The sequence below is a fragment of the Xyrauchen texanus genome, chromosome 30 (assembly GCF_025860055.1).
Source record: "Xyrauchen texanus isolate HMW12.3.18 chromosome 30, RBS_HiC_50CHRs, whole genome shotgun sequence".
Lineage (NCBI taxonomy): Eukaryota > Metazoa > Chordata > Actinopteri > Cypriniformes > Catostomidae > Xyrauchen > Xyrauchen texanus.
The window spans coordinates 31,087,606-31,102,999 of record NC_068305.1 but is presented as its reverse complement, the minus strand read 5'-3'; the positions used below and the strand labels follow the sequence as shown (position 1 = coordinate 31,102,999).

The 15,394-nt window shown below is 38.2% G+C and overlaps 1 protein-coding gene across 2 annotated transcripts in view; it reads left to right on the top strand.

Moving 5' to 3' along the window:
• The window catches only part of LOC127623801 (tumor necrosis factor receptor superfamily member 21-like), a 40,350-nt gene that overhangs the window by 12,710 nt on the left and 12,246 nt on the right, over positions 1 to 15,394 (top strand). For both annotated transcript variants that reach the window (XM_052098321.1, XM_052098320.1), the window contains exons 2-4: positions 1,598 to 2,225; positions 5,674 to 6,198; positions 12,688 to 12,953. In XM_052098321.1, coding sequence (XP_051954281.1) covers positions 1,598 to 2,225; positions 5,674 to 6,198; positions 12,688 to 12,953 — 1,419 coding nt within the window. The remainder of the gene's footprint in view (positions 1 to 1,597; positions 2,226 to 5,673; positions 6,199 to 12,687; positions 12,954 to 15,394) is intronic.

The window sequence follows — 15,394 nt, the reverse complement described above, 5'->3', positions numbered from 1 at the left end:
AGCTGTCTTTTGTCAAATTCAATAAATTGTGAAAATATTATTTAATTGTGTGTATTTAGGATAAATGTTTGCTATGAAATTTTCAGAAATGTTAAAAACTTCATTTCCATCACTGTCATTTCTATCGGATATTAGTCCATGTCTAGCTTTAAAGTGATCTGCTTATGTACTCCTAAAAGTTGACCAAATTAAATTTGACTATAATGCATTTAAAATGTACATTCTTTCTCTGATGACTCTGATGAGAGTTTTGCCTTCCAAAACGGTCAGAAATCTAGGGGTAACCATTGATGACGAGCTAAATTTCACAGACCACATCTCAAAGACTGCAAGATCATGTAGATTTACACTCTACAATATCAGGAAGATAAGACCCTTCCTCTCTATACATGCCACACAACCGCTCGTTCAGTCACTTGTCATAACTAGACTGGACTACTGTAATGCTCTCATTGCAGGCCTTCCTGCATGTGCTATTAGACCTCTCCAAATGATCCAGAATGCAGCAGCACGTCTGGTCTTTAATGAACTTAAGAGATCACATGTTACATCACTCTTTGTCTCTCTCCACTGGCTGCCGGTTCATGCACGTACTAAATTCAAGGCCCTGATGCTGGCATACAAAACAGTCACTGGGTCTGCTCCAGCATACCTAAGGAACGTGGCCTTGTTATACCAAAACAAAGAGGCACTAAAACACTTTCCCGGACTTTCAGTTTCATCATACCACGGTGGTGGAATGACCTTCTTAACTCAATCCGGGAAGCTAACTCACTCTCTATATTCAAAAAACGGCTAAAAACACCTCTTTTCCAAAAGCACCTAACCAGTCACAAAAAAAAAAAATTTGTTGTACTTAAATCTGTTTTGTACACTATTCTGATGATAGTAAAACTTTGTAGGATAGCACTTTTCATACCACTGTCTCCTTAAGATGATTCGCTTATGTTTTCCTCTTTTGTAAGTCGCTTTGGGTAAAAGCGTCTGCCAAATGAATAAATGTAAATGTAAATGTAAATGATGAAATATTGATGACGCATCTTGCCCTACACAGATTGTTGTCCAAGCAAATACTCATTAAGAATGAGAATGACCCTTCCACTAATATAGCAATTTGTGATTCCTGGATGTAAACGTAAGTATAGCATATTGCCTCAGTATGTCCTTCAATATGTCCCTTGAAAATGAACATCCTGTTTTAATAGGAAATACAGAAACATGGGAAAGAAACTGTACTTGTTAAGCAATTTCATGGGATCTTTATTATAATAAATATAGTTTCTATAGTTTTCCTAAGCTTGAGGGACTGATGACAATAGAACAAACTGAATAACTGAATAACTTGCTTGTATAGATGGAATGCCATTATGATGTCACAGTATCATTAGGTTCTTGAGGTCATCTGGAATTCTCTCATTAAGAGAAGAGCTTTACCAAAAGGAAGGGAATACATGTTTCTGCTGTTTTATCATTAAAGATGGTTGATTCTTCTTACATAAACCGATTTCACAGTGTACACATTCATAATTTGTATTTATTGTGTGTTGTGATTGTCATTACATAACAGTCTGCTTGTTGTTTGTTTTTCTTCTGTTAGCTGCTGTTCACTGTGGTCGGTGACGTCTTAACCCTCGCACTGACCCCTAGCTCAATCACAGAGAAGCCCTTGTCTCCTCGACATTACCGTCACATCGATCCCAACACTGGGAACAAGCTAGTGTGTGACAAGTGTCCAGCGGGCACCTATGTGTCCTCTCACTGCACCAAGGCCAGTGTGCGTGAGTGCAGCCCCTGCCCGGAGGGCACCTTCACCCGGGGCGAGAACGGGGTGGAGCAGTGCCACCGCTGCCAGAGACACTGCCAAGCCCCTTTAATCGAGAAGACACCCTGTACATCCACCACTGATCGGGTGTGCCTGTGCCCACCGGGCACCTTCTCTCAGGGTGAAAAGTGTCAGAGCCACTCGTTATGTCCACATGGGTGGGGCGTTAGAAAGCGGGGAAGTGAGACAGAGGATGTGCGTTGCCGCCCGTGTCAGCGTGGCACCTTCTCTGATGTGGCCTCAGATGTTCTGAAATGCCGAACTCACAAAGATTGCCAGTCTCTGGGCTTAACGTTGCTTATCAAGGGCAATGAGTCAACTGACAATGTGTGTGGCTTAATTCCAGCAAGTTCGGTCTCTGTCCTACTTGTACAGGCCTCAAGCATGGAGTCAGCACATAGAGGTGAGAATGAAAAGATCTATCAGCAGAGCTCTAACATAAGAGCAGTTCCTTATTGATTTATATTGTCTTTTTACAATCTGATGTAAATTTTTAGCAGTTATTTGTAACATATTTTTGGATTTATGTTGAAATTTGTATGAATGTAATAAAGGTGAGTGTATATCTGAGGTTCCGTGGCTGCTTACCATTTCTTTTAAAGTGATAGTTCACCCAAAAATGAAAATGTTCGCATCATTTACTCACTTTCATGTAATTCCAAACCAAAAGTCCAAGTTGTTCTGTCCATTTTCAGCATTTATTTTCATTTGAGTTATTTTCTATTCAAAGAAAGTGACCATGGAGAGAGCAACTTGCACATTTAAATGAAATAACATGCTAGAAAAAAAATGCTGTTTAAAATAGTTGTAGATGGAGAATAGCATGGCATATCAACTACTCAAATGTACTTATGCCATTATTGTCTTAAAAAACTTTAGTCTCATTAGATAAGTTTGTGTCTCCAGCCACATAAACATTTGGAAAACCTTTGCACTTTGGTAAAGTTCCCTTTGACTTCCCCAAAATGTTCCCTTTAAATTATTTTTGCAATATATCCCTTTCTTTAATTTTATATATCATATTTCATATAATAACATATTTTTCCTGTCCATTTTGTTTACCATTATGATTAAATAACTTTTATAATTGTGATGACCCAACACAGTGCTTATGTATTGCACCATGTGTATCCATCAGTAGTTTCACTTTTTTACAGAATTGCCAAAAAGAGTTGCATATTTGTTCATAGCAGAATATCAATTCTTAAAAACTTGGTAAAGTTGTTTCTATTGTTGGGCTGGTGATTTTTTTCTCTGTTACATTTTCGCTGTTAGCTGAACTAGTGTTTTCATCCAATAGTTCTGCTGTTACAGGGCTTCCTCTTTCATGATTTCTCAACACTGTTTAGCCAACTCTCCCAGACTGATGTTTAAATATAGTATTGGTTGTATACAACGTGAATATACAGGTGAAACTCGAAAAATTAGAATATCGTGCAGAAGTTCATTAATTTCAGTAATTCAACTTAAAAGGTGAAACTAATATATTATATAGACTCATTACAAGCAAAGTAAGATATTTCAAGCCTTTATTTGATATAATTTTGATGATTATGGCTTACAGCTTATGAAAACCCCAAATTCAGAATCTCAGAAAATTAGAATATTACATGAAATCAATCAAAAAAAAGGATTTTAAATACAGAAATGTCGGCCCTCTGAAACGTATAATCATGCATATGTACTCAGTACTTGGTTTGGGCCCCTTTTGCATTAATTACTGCCTCAATGCGGCGTGGCATGGATGCTATCAGCCTATGGCACTGCTGAGGTGTTATGGAAGACCAAGATGCTTCAGTAGCGGCCTTCAGCTCTTCTGCATTGTTTGGTCTCATGTCTCTCATCTTTCTCTTGGCAATGCCCCATAGATTCTCTATGGGGTTCAGGTCAGGCGAGTTTGCAGGCCAATCAAGCACAGTAATACCATGGTCATTGAACCAGGTTTTGGTACTTTTGGCAGTGTGGGCAGGTGCCAAGTCCTGCTGGAAAATGAAGTCAGCATCTCCATAAAGCTTGTCTGCTGAAGGAAGCATGAAGTGCTCTAAAATGTCCCGGTAGACGGCTGCGTTGACTCTGGACTTAATAAAGCACAGTGGACCAACACCAGCCGATGACATGGCTCCCCAAACCAACACAGACTGTGAAAACTTCACACTGGACTTCAAGCATCTTGGATTGTGTGCCTCTCCATTCTTCCTCTAGACTCTGGGACCTTGGTTTCCAAATGAGATGCAAAATTTGCTCTCATCAGAAAAGAGGACTTTGGACCACTGAGCAACAGACCAGTTCTTTTTTTCTTTAGCCCAGGTAAGACGTTTGACATTTGAAGCCCATGTCCAGGACCCGTCTGTGTGTGGTGGCTCTTGATGCAGTAACTCCAGCCTCAGTCCACTCCCTGGGAAGCTCCCCCACACATTTGAATGGCCTTTTCCTGACAATCCTCTCCAGGCTACGGTCATCCCTGCTGCTTGTGCACCTTTTTCTTCCACACTTTTCCCTTCCACTTAACTTTCTATTAATGTGCTTTGATACAGCACTTTGAGAACATCCAACTTCTTTTGCAATTACCTTTTGAGGCTTTCCCTCCTTGTGGAGGGTGTCAATGTTGGTTTTCTGCACAACTGTCAGGTCAACAGTCTTCCCCATGATTGTGAATTCAACTGAACCAGACTGAGAGACCATTTAAAGGCTCAGGAACCCTTTGCAGGTGTTTAGCTGATTAGAGTGTGACACTTTGAGCCTACAATACTGAACCTTTTCACAATATTCTAATTTTCTGAGATTCTGAATTTGGGGTTTTCATAAGCTGTAAGCCATAATCATCAAAATTATATCAAATAAAGGCTTGAAATATCTTACTTTGCACGATATTCTAATTTTTCGAGTTTCACCTGTATGGGTTGCATTTCAGCAGGGATGCTTTAAAATAAACTTCTTTAGGCATGTAAAGGCATAGCTGTTGTTAGTAGTTGTAGTTGGAATAAATGCATATGAATCTTAATACCAAAGGTGCAAATATATACACTTACTGAGCACTTTATTAGAAACACCATACACCTACTTATTCATACAATTATCTTACCAATCAATCGTATGTCCTCAGTGCAGTGCATACAATCATGCAGATACGGGTCAGGAGCTTCAGTTAATATTCACATCAACCATTAGAATGGGGAAATATTTAGATCTTTGTGATTTGGACCGTGGCATTATTGTTGGTGCCAGACGGCTGGTCTCACATAACAGTCTCTAGAGTTTACTCAGAATGGTGCCAAAAACAAAAAAAAAACATTGAGCGGCAGATCTGCAGATGGAAACGCCTTATTGATGAGACTGTTTTGAGCTGACAGAAAGGCTACGGTAACTCAGATAACCACTCTATACAATTGTAATAAGCAGAATATCATATCAGAATGCACAACATATCGAACCTTGAGGCAGATGGGCTACAGCAGCAGAAGACCACGTTGGGAAATTTATTAGGACCATAGTGCTCCTAATAAAGTGCTTGGTGAGTTTAGAAATGAATTAAAGCTTATTGAATCAGTCTTTATTTGGCAGAAGTATTGAACTTTATGTGGTCCCATGTCTTATCCTTATTCCTATCCTTACATATTTTGGGATGAGAAATCCATGATCCGAGATTATGTTGGGTCTGCACAGCTTGAGTCAGAATAACTCCACTCTGCTAGTGTCTACACATTCCAGCTTGAATCTGGATTCAAGTTTTAGATATTCTCCCTTCTGCTATGTTGTCTGGGTTAAGTTCATCTTTAACTGCACTTAATTCTCCCTCTCTCACACTCCCTCTCTTTCTCTCTCTGTTTTTTTGTCTGTTGTTACATGATCAGCTAGTACTGCAGTCTCACCAGCAACAGAGATTGAGGATGTGGTAGGACTGGTTTTCAATAGCACTGAGACTGCCCTCAACTCTGAAGACATTACTACAACCACAGCTTCCTCAAAGGAAAGTATTGAGGATGGAGAACTCCTAATTGCTGCAACTCAGGACCTACCTAAAAGGCACCTCAAGCTCTCTTTATCACAGGACCACCAGCTGGCCAACCAGAAGGCCATGGAGACGCTATCTGAGGACAAGACCCAGGGATTAGGCTACCGGACCATCCGCAGGGGTGCGCCGAGGCCCAGCACGCACAAGCACTTTGACATCAATGAGCACCTGCCCTGGATGATAGTTCTGCTGCTTTTGCTGGTGCTAGTAGTCATCGTAGTATGCAGCATAAAACGCAGTTCGCGGGTGCTAAAGAAGGGTCCCAGACAGGATCCAAGCAGCATCATGGAGAAAGCCATCCACAAGAATCCCAACTTTCCAACGCACACCAAGGAGAAATGGATTTACCACTCAAATGGCCAGGGTGAGTTGAAACTGCATGGTGGTCTGTTTGTACCAAGTCAGATGCGACCAAACAATATGAAAGTGAATATTTATTAAATATATTTCATAATCACAACAAAGCTATTCCCATGAGTTTGAGAGATTTTTATATTTTTGGTCAGAAATTTCTGCAAATACCTGACTAAACTCTTTGGTATCCAGAAAGGTATATAGACTTAACCTCCAAAACATTCAGCAAAAGTTGCCTGAAAATACCAGTTTGGTGTCCACACCATTAATATATTGAAAAACCTCAAATATAAAAGAAAACAACAAATCATCACAGTACATTATTTTGTTTTAAATCCAACCCATCTCATAAGAAGTCATAAAAAATTATAAAAGATGGCGAAAACATCAATAAATCGAGGTGGCTTGTACAACAATGTGCAACTTCTATTCCCATAGACAAAACTAACCAAACCAACAAATTATGATATTATGATTTTTCCTAAGTTTAACCCCTAACCAAAACCTTATCCTAACCATAAAGTGTAACCCCAAACCCTAATCTAACCATGATTAGGTTTTAATTTTTTTATTTATTCACTGACATTTCTCATCTTAAGATAAAGTGTTGGATAGGGGGCTAAATACATTTTGATGCCTGTATTGAATCCATTTGAAGTTTTGTTTGTTGATTGGTTGGTTTCTTTGGAAATAAAAGTTGTACCTTTTCATACAAACCAAGTTGTTCGATATCTTACGAATTGGCTCATACTAATCTCATACTATCTCATACTAATTATTACGAGTTGTCATGAGACGGTGTTGTTTAAATCTTGTGCATCTTTTTTGTTATGAAGATTCAGACATAAAGTGAACTGCCAATGTAAATTAAATTGATACCACAGAGAGTTAAATAACCAGTAAAGGTGATAGAACTCCAAACTCATAGAACTTTCTTCTGTGGAAAAATGTGAAGTATATTGACGGTGCTAAAATAAAACTGAATGGGAACTGAGGATGTCTGCCCCTAACAGTGGTGGTGGCGTAGTGGGCTAAAGCACATAACTGGTAAAAGAAAGGTTGCTGGTTCGATCCCCACAGCCACCACCATTGTGTCCTTGAGCATGGCACTTAACTCCAGGTTGCTCTGGGGGGATTGTCCCTGTAATAAATGCACTGTAAGTCGCTTTGGATAAAAGCGTCTGCCAAATGCATAAATGTAAACATTCTGCCTAACAACTCCTTTTGTGTTCCATGAAGAAAGTCATATGGGTTTGGAACAATTTAGAATTTTAATGCATACCATCTTTGGGTTTATGAAAATGTGTTAATGAATATATGCTCAAGTGGATACCAGACACCAACACTAACACCCAGTGCTTTGCAATCTCAGTGGTATAAGGCGCAAAGGAATTCCAATGCAGTAGACCGTCTGTGGCTCTGTCATCACACCAGCGCTGTTAATCCCATTCAGTCCGCTCTAGAGAACAGAATACTGTATAGAGAAATCGAACAGTTGTACAAACAAGATCAGTGTCCAGTCACACGCTCATACAGAAACTGATCTCCTCCTTTTTCTCATTCTGCTCCACGGATTGATTCTCTTTCTCTATTATTATTTTTTTCACACTCTCTACTCCTCTTGGATGTTACTGTATCAGTGGCTTCTAGGTTATACCCGTGAGACGTACAACTCTGTGGTGCTTCGCACCGGCTTATATCTGCTTCAGATATCTGCCCATATGTGACTTTGCTTAAACCCTGAGCAGTTGGAACCAGATTATTCCAGTTCTCTGTGGTTTGAGAACTTTTAGAGCTAGAGGAGTTTATTAGTGGACAAGTCTTGGTTGGAGATGGGAAGAGGGACTGACTTACATGTCATGAGAAATGTCTGAATTCAGGGTCCCCACTGTATCTGCTGCTGGGAACTCATGTAAGTGCCAGCCTTACATGAGAGGAATTGAAAGGAAAATGTGAGATGACATTATAATGTAGCTTCCTGAAAATAACCAAAGATTTTTTCAAATATACACTGTACTCAAGAATTTAACATTTTTAGCGGTGCTTACTAAGGCAAGCATCCCTATTACAATTTCTCAGATTTGAGGATTTAAACAAACCCCTAACCCTACTTTGTGTGCAATGTGTCCCTTATTATTTGTGCTAATAATTTTTTTGCTTGTTTAGGAGTAGTGTGCTACACAATCAGATTTATGATTACATTTTAAAATTAATGATGACGTGTAAAAAATTAAATAATATATATATATATATATATACTAAGGAACCACCTAGCAACATCCCAGAACACTGTAGCAACACCCTAGCAACTACTCAGAACACTGTAGTAACCTCATAGCAAAATGTATTCAGAACATCTTACCATGGCATCGCACTGGTTTTGCATGGCAAGCACCACTCACATTTTCTTTGGAGAATGTCAAAATTGAGTCTTTTTATTTTATTTGTTATTCTATATTAGCAATATAAGCAAGAGTCCAACAGATTAGCAGTCGTTTTATGATATTCAAAAAGTAATTTGCCCTTGAAAATATCAGAGAAAAGGAAAGCAATGGCCTACTCACAATCATAAAATGTGAAGAAGAAAAAAACAAGAAAAAAAAAACATTTTAAACACTTCCACCAGGCACAAAACAACTCTTGCATTATTTTTACTGTGCTGTTTTTCTTCCTCGCACATTTAAACCTGAACAATTTCATTCTTTATTGACTTCAGAGTAAAAAGAATTTATTAGTTTTTTTTTTTTTTGTTTGTTTTTTTTTCTAAAAGATGCTAAACTCTTAAATAAAATTCAGATACTAGAGCCTCATCAAGCATGTGAACATATGGGTTAGAAAGTACAGGTACATTTTATACCGCTGGTTGCCTCCACGAACACAACACAAAATATTTCCCTAATTCATTCAAGGTGTGTAATTTGACGTCCTGAAGGCATGTGTGTCCGTTTACTACATTAGTGAAATAATGGTCATAAAGGGCCGCATGGGAAACGTATATAAAGATGAAGGAGCCATCTTACAAATAATGAATTCTTTCATTGGAGGCCAGGAAGTACCTCGTATGGTATAACAAAGCACGCATAGCGGAGATCAAAGACATAGAACCACCCGCACGTACACCCCATATAACAATCTCTGCAATAGGTGTTATCTATTAAAAGCCTACTGCCCAGAATCAGGGTGGGCTGGGGGGTTTTATAAGAGATGATTAGGAACTTCATGGGTGAGCTCAACTCTGTCAGCATTTTGTGTAAGAGTCAGGGAAGCTCGGGGGATGCTTGTAGGATCCCCTCCTTGCTAGTAAGCCTCCCTCGGTCTATGTCTAATACTTTAATGGGAGAGCAGTTTCATTGTTTTGATGGGGAAGTGGTAATTACTGTGGCTAGTGTTGTGTATGAGATGTCAGGGATTTATGGGAGACATTCTTGCAAAGCCACCACAGTGACTCTACTAAAAGGGGAAGTCCTGACTGCCTTTGAGGATTTCTTTGTTTTGCAGCCAACCTAGACCTGTTGCAGCTGGTTTGCGACTTCATTTGAATTCTCATATGAAGACGTTAAAGGCTTTGTTCCGTTGTGAGAGTCTGTGGCTCATAAGCATTTGTCTTTACACATGTAAGAACGTGTTTCTCCACTTTCACTAAATATCTTTGTATATACGTACTCACTGGTTGAGACTTACATTTAAACTTTTTTGCACCATTTAAAACAACTAAATTGTACCTAATACGAAAACAACAGAATGGCAATAGTATAGACCGGCATCAGAAGCAAAGTCTTTCTAGCAAGTCAGTCCACTGTTGACCATCTTTGGAATGCTCTCAGGAGGCTATTTCCAGTCAAGACGTTGCAGATCTACTTGAATGGGCAAACACCAAAATCTCAAAAACAGTTGGTCAAGATTAATATCAAAGCACATATTTCAAATCAGCACTGGGATCATAAGTTGTTCTTCTTTACCTCATATTACACAAAAAAAACAGCAATTTTCCAGGGTTGTATAGCTAATGCGCATGTGCGTTATCGGGTTGATTGACAGGTAATGTCTGTATCTAAACAGTGATTGGCTCTTTTACCTGTAAGACAGGGCTTCCTTTCTGTGTCTTGGGCACTTAGAGCTCCTTGGTTGGGCATTCTAGTTCTCCCATTCATTTTAATAGAAGTGGCCGGTCTCTGCTAAATAGTCTCTGATAAATTATCTTTTTCATTAAGTGGCCATTTTTACCATTATGAGGCCTTTTTATTCAACCATATAAAAATCTAGAGTCTCATCCTTTAAGTCACTTACATTTTTATCAATTTGATTGAGAATTTATCACCTATTTCCCATTAAATTAAAACAACACCAACTCAACATAATGTTTAGGACTAGAATATAATATTATTTAAAACTATACCTGATGTTATCAATAAAAAACATGACATAAAAATAGTAAGAGATGGCGAAAACATCGATAAATCAATTTTAAGGCAATTCTGTTGCTGCTTTCTGTGTTCATATTTCATATTTGTATTAATTTCATATTTGTATATTAATAATGTTACATTTAAAACATTAATCTTGTAACATTATTCATGCAACTGTAATTGCTGTGTAAATGCATGTATGTCAACTCTGAGCAGCATTAAACAGTCTGTGCAAATACACCAAAATGCCTCTTCAAATACAGCTTGTTTGCCACCTTTGCAGTGTAAAAATGGCTTATGATATGATTTGATAGTTACTGTTTAGCAGTCCAAAATGTCATTTTTGAAACATACAACCAGCCCTGTCTACAGCTAGGCACTCTATTATATGACCATAAAAAACGTTGTGTACACTAAATAGGACAACGTTGTATAATGACATTGTTCTTGCTAATTGAGAACATGAAAACGTTTAAACATGTGTATGTATTGTAAACACTGTCTGCATTAGGATAGTAGCTGCAGATGTTTTCCCAGAATTCTAGCAGAGTTGCCTTCGGGACTAGGGCAACCAGGTTATCAGTCAAGGGAAAGCATCATGCGACTCATCGAAGTCGGCCTACATCACTTAGACAGAGAGTGTCCTCCTTTAGTGCTCTGTCATGCCATAGAAATTACTGGAAATGACAGACGAGCGGATGAACAGCCTGCAGGCCCTGGCATTTTTAGATCTGTGGCACGCTATCCTCTAGAGAGCTCCAGTGAATTTGCTACAGATGTACAGATCACAAACAGTACAGATTGGGCTTAGATGCTTTATACCTTCCAGCTGCGGTTGTCCCCCACAATCATTCTGTTACACTTGTTTCAAACATGTTTATCTTGATTAGAGATAAATTAACATGGATTGCATTGATCCAACATGTTGTTATTCATTAGGCAGATTAGATGGCATTTACACGATTTATATTTTGCACTTTGTTATAAGCCAAAACCAGAGCCTTGTCTGTGTATAAGGTTAGGTTGTGGTGTTTTGTTTTCTATTGTTTTCCTTTCTTTTGTCTTGCTTTTTTTAATGAGTGATTTTTGTGTTTTGTTTTGTTTTGTTTTACAGTTGTATTTTAAATATATTTTATGTATTTTGCATCCCTCACACTTTAACCCCATCATATGAGATTAATTTACTTGATCTTTATTTATTTTCCATACAATACTTTTTCAAACTTATTCAAGTTTACTGCAAAGATGCAGTAAGGTAAAACCTGTATCAAGAGGGAGCATGCTACGTACGTAGTAGCCTTGAAGCAGTTTTAATTAAAAAGACCTTTTAACACAAGTTTCAGCAATTGAATTTAAGGTTCTTGTAGGTCTGCTAATGGGGTACTTTCATAGAAGGATTCCCCAGGAGGCAACTGTTTGTCACACTACACCCAAGTTTATCAACACCGGCATTACTTTTAGGGCATCGATGTAACCTTAACCATGGGACAGTATGTCCCGCAGCAACCGCTGATGTATTGTAACACTAGAGCACCACCCTCCTGCACTTTATGATTCCATTCCTCACTGTGTCTATAGAACTGTGCCAACAGCAGATCATGCTAACTGCAATACATTACAAAGACACGTTAATGCTTTTAGATACAGTAGGTACAATAGTTACCATTCTGTAATACATGGAATACATGGTGAATAGTAAATGTAAATGTCTGATTCCACATTGTAAGTGTTTGATTGAAAATCTGATTTAAAACTGGAAAAAACAAAGTTTTGTTTGATTCCTTTTTGATGGAAAAATTGTTTTCGATGGAAAATAAATATTTAAGATTCTGCACTATTTCTAGTTCACTAAACAAACATGAGCAAATATGTGACAGTGACTGTGTTAACTCCTTTGTGCAAATGGTCAGATTTCCTTGCTGCCATTGAAACTGGGAATTGAATGCTGGGATAACATGAATTATCATGTTTTGCACAAACCTGTGGAGTCCATACCATGTGCATGCTGTTTCACAAGTGTTTTACTTCTGTATGGGATTACAGTGGGGTACAGTATACAGTTCATATAATTGACCTTTCCTTTCATTTGCCAGGTGTTGACATTCTGAAGCTGGTGGCCGCGCAGATCGGCAGTCAGTGGATTGATATGTACAAGTCTTTGGCCAGTGCCACAGAGCGAGAAGTGGCTGCCTTTTCTAACGGCTACTCAGCCGATCACGAGAGGGCATACGCTGCTCTGCAACACTGGACCATACGTGACAATGATGCCAACCTGGCCAAGCTGATCAATGCCCTTCACCGCCAGCGGCGTATTGACGTGGTGGACAAGATCCGTAGTGTCATGGAAGACAATCCTCAGGTGAGCTACAATCTAGTTTTAGGTTGGTGTTGAAGTTTGTTATTTATGCATCAGTAGCAGGACTACACAGAATTGCACGAATAAAAACGGTTTCCAAACTGGTTTCTCAAATTGCCATGGTTTGGACAAACAGATAGTTGACATGCTGGACTGTTCTAACAATAAGAAATGTGTTGAAAGGGCTACTGAGTGTTGATACTCATCGGGATGTCAACCTACAAATGGCTAACTTATAGCACTTGTAGTGTACTTGCACTTGTTGCACATTAACCTAGGATAGGTGATTGTATTGTGTAATTATTTACCCACCCTCACTTTGTTCTTTTTGTGTAACACAAAAGGGGAAATATTAAAGAAGGTGCTGGAAACTATTTTCCATAAAATAAAAGTGATCCTGAAACAAAGGGGAAGATTTTTAGTGAATTACAACCAAAATTTCAGTCTATTTCTCACACAAAGCTATCATATGATTTCAGAGCTCAGAGAATGTGGTGCGTAAGTCATAAGGACTACTTTTATGATACTGTTATGGTGCTTTTTGGAGCTCAAAAGCCCAAGTCCCCATTGACTCATATTCTTAAATATTTCTGTTCATTATTCTTCTGTTGTGTTCCACGGAAGAAAGTCATACGGGTTTGGAACAACATGAGGGTGAGTCATTTTCTTTCTTTATTTTTTTTCATTTTGGAATGAACTATTCCATAAACACAGAAAAAAAATACTCATCTCACCTTTAACATACATTGTGCAATTTAAATACCTTTTTAAATGACACCATATAGTAGACATGTCTGTATATTAGCAAACAGACTACAACTTGTCCTGTCATGGTCAAGCCATAAGCTATAAGTCAAGCCATGGATAAAGTAGCCATGTGTATATTCTTACATAACACTCACACCCCATAACACACAGTTTGGATAGTACATATGCAGAATGATAACACAAACCACATGATTTGCTCATGACTCCTGGCTGCATCCAATTGAGCTACATTACTAATGACTAAGGTCTGATAAGCTACCGGAGGTTGAGAATCAATCATCAGCTTTCATTTTAAGAGTTTTCATTAAAGCCCTTCCAGTGTCTGTCTAGTCTGTATAAAGGCCACTTTATGCACTGCCCTTGTCTCAAGGTTGAAGAAGATAGTGACAAATTTTGATACCACTGATATCATGAAGATATATTGGAGAGAAAAAACCTCATATACCTGTTTTGTATATCTGTCTGTCAGCACCACCTAATAATCACTAATTGACAGTGTGGGTTTTGACTTTTTATTAAACTTGTGTATATGAAGGTAGGGTAAGTTCATTTCTGGACAGCACATCCTGTCCACTGTTACATAGCACTTCCTGATTTCATCATGTTTTGAAATCAAGTTTAAGATTAAGTGTTGGAGTGATGGATCACCTAGAATTGAACGTTCTGTCATTATTTACTCATTCTTATGTCAAATTTCAAACAATCTTTATGCAGGTCTTATCCATACAACAACAGTTTGTAGTGACCATGGAGGTTAATCTCCAAAAAGGAGAAAAAACACTAAAGCAGTACAATTTAAGTAACCCATATGACTCTATATTACAAGTCAAATAAAAGCCATATAGTAACTTTGTGTGAGTACCAGAATTAAGTCATTAAAGTCAATGAACACTGTCATATGGCTTCAGTAGACTTAGAATATAGCACGTAATTCATAGAGACTACTTTTATTATTTATTTATTTATTGTGCAGGTTTTTCTGCATTTTTGGAGCTTAACAGCTTTCGTTGTAAATAAATGGCCTGAATGAATAAAATCCTCAAAATCTCTCTTTTTTTGTTGTTGTGTGGAAGAAAGAAAGTAATACAAGTTTGGGATGACATGAGGGTAAGTAACTAATGACAGAATCCTCATTGTTGGTGAACTATTCTTTTAAGAGTTGCAACTGTCATGAGTGGTGAACCACAGAACGTGACATTTAGACGGGCCTGTTAGTAATTATGAAAAGTATGATGCAAGACGGGACTGGTGTTTACTCACGAGATCTGATATTGAATTAGCAATGCTAAACGACAATGATACCTTAATGTGGATGAAACATTACTAGTAGTAGGAAGAGCTCAATTTGCTCATCAGAGCTACATGTTCCAGATGCATGCATACTGTAACCTCAGACAAGGTGAATGAATTACACATGGAAAGACTAAAGCAGATGCTGGTTTTAGATTTTTAAGAAAGTTACTTCTTAAACTTAAATTCAGTCTGTCCTCTAGATCTTTAGGCCTGTGTGTCTGACAGCCAAAAATGTTCACTGTTGTATATATGATAGAACAAATTTCTGCAATTCTCAGCATATAATTTATTTGGTATGTGTGTGGGATGTGGGGTATATTAAACATTGTATTTAAGACAGCAGCTCAGACATTCAGCAAAATTAGTCATTTTGTGTTTCTATG